At 58.8% G+C, this 289-nt stretch overlaps 1 protein-coding gene across 1 annotated transcript in view; it reads right to left on the bottom strand.

Annotated features, from left to right (window-relative positions):
- The window catches only part of EMH_0039290 (uncharacterized protein), a gene marked incomplete at both ends in the record, with an annotated part of 1,351 nt that overhangs the window by 367 nt on the left and 695 nt on the right, over positions 1-289 (bottom strand). Inside the window, one exon of the mRNA XM_013495376.1 lies at positions 3-289. Within this exon, the coding sequence (XP_013350830.1) occupies positions 3-289 (287 nt within the window). The remainder of the gene's footprint in view (positions 1-2) is intronic.

The following is a 289-nucleotide window of genomic DNA, read 5'->3' as shown; positions in this document are numbered from 1 at the left end:
CCTTGCCTTCTTCTGAGATGACATTGACGGGGCCGCACGATGGATCTCCTTTAGGGTTTTTGCTGCTGCTACTGCTGGTGCTGCTGCTGCTCTTCTTGCTGCTGCTGCTGCTGCTGCTGCTGTTGCAGAACAGATGCCCCTGAATGGCGACAGCAGAGGGCTGCTGCTGCTGCTGCTGCTGCTGCTGCTGTTGCTGCTGCTGCTGCTGCTGCTGCTGATGCTCAGCTCTGGGCGCAGTGAGGTGTACAGACAGCGGCGAGGATGCTGCAAGAAGAACAGAGTGCGTGCA

This window comes from Eimeria mitis, genomic scaffold (assembly GCF_000499745.2).
Source record: "Eimeria mitis Houghton genomic scaffold, Emh_scaff1548, whole genome shotgun sequence".
Taxonomy (NCBI): Eukaryota; Apicomplexa; class Conoidasida; order Eucoccidiorida; family Eimeriidae; genus Eimeria; species Eimeria mitis.
This window is presented reverse-complemented; position numbering and strand designations above follow the sequence as displayed.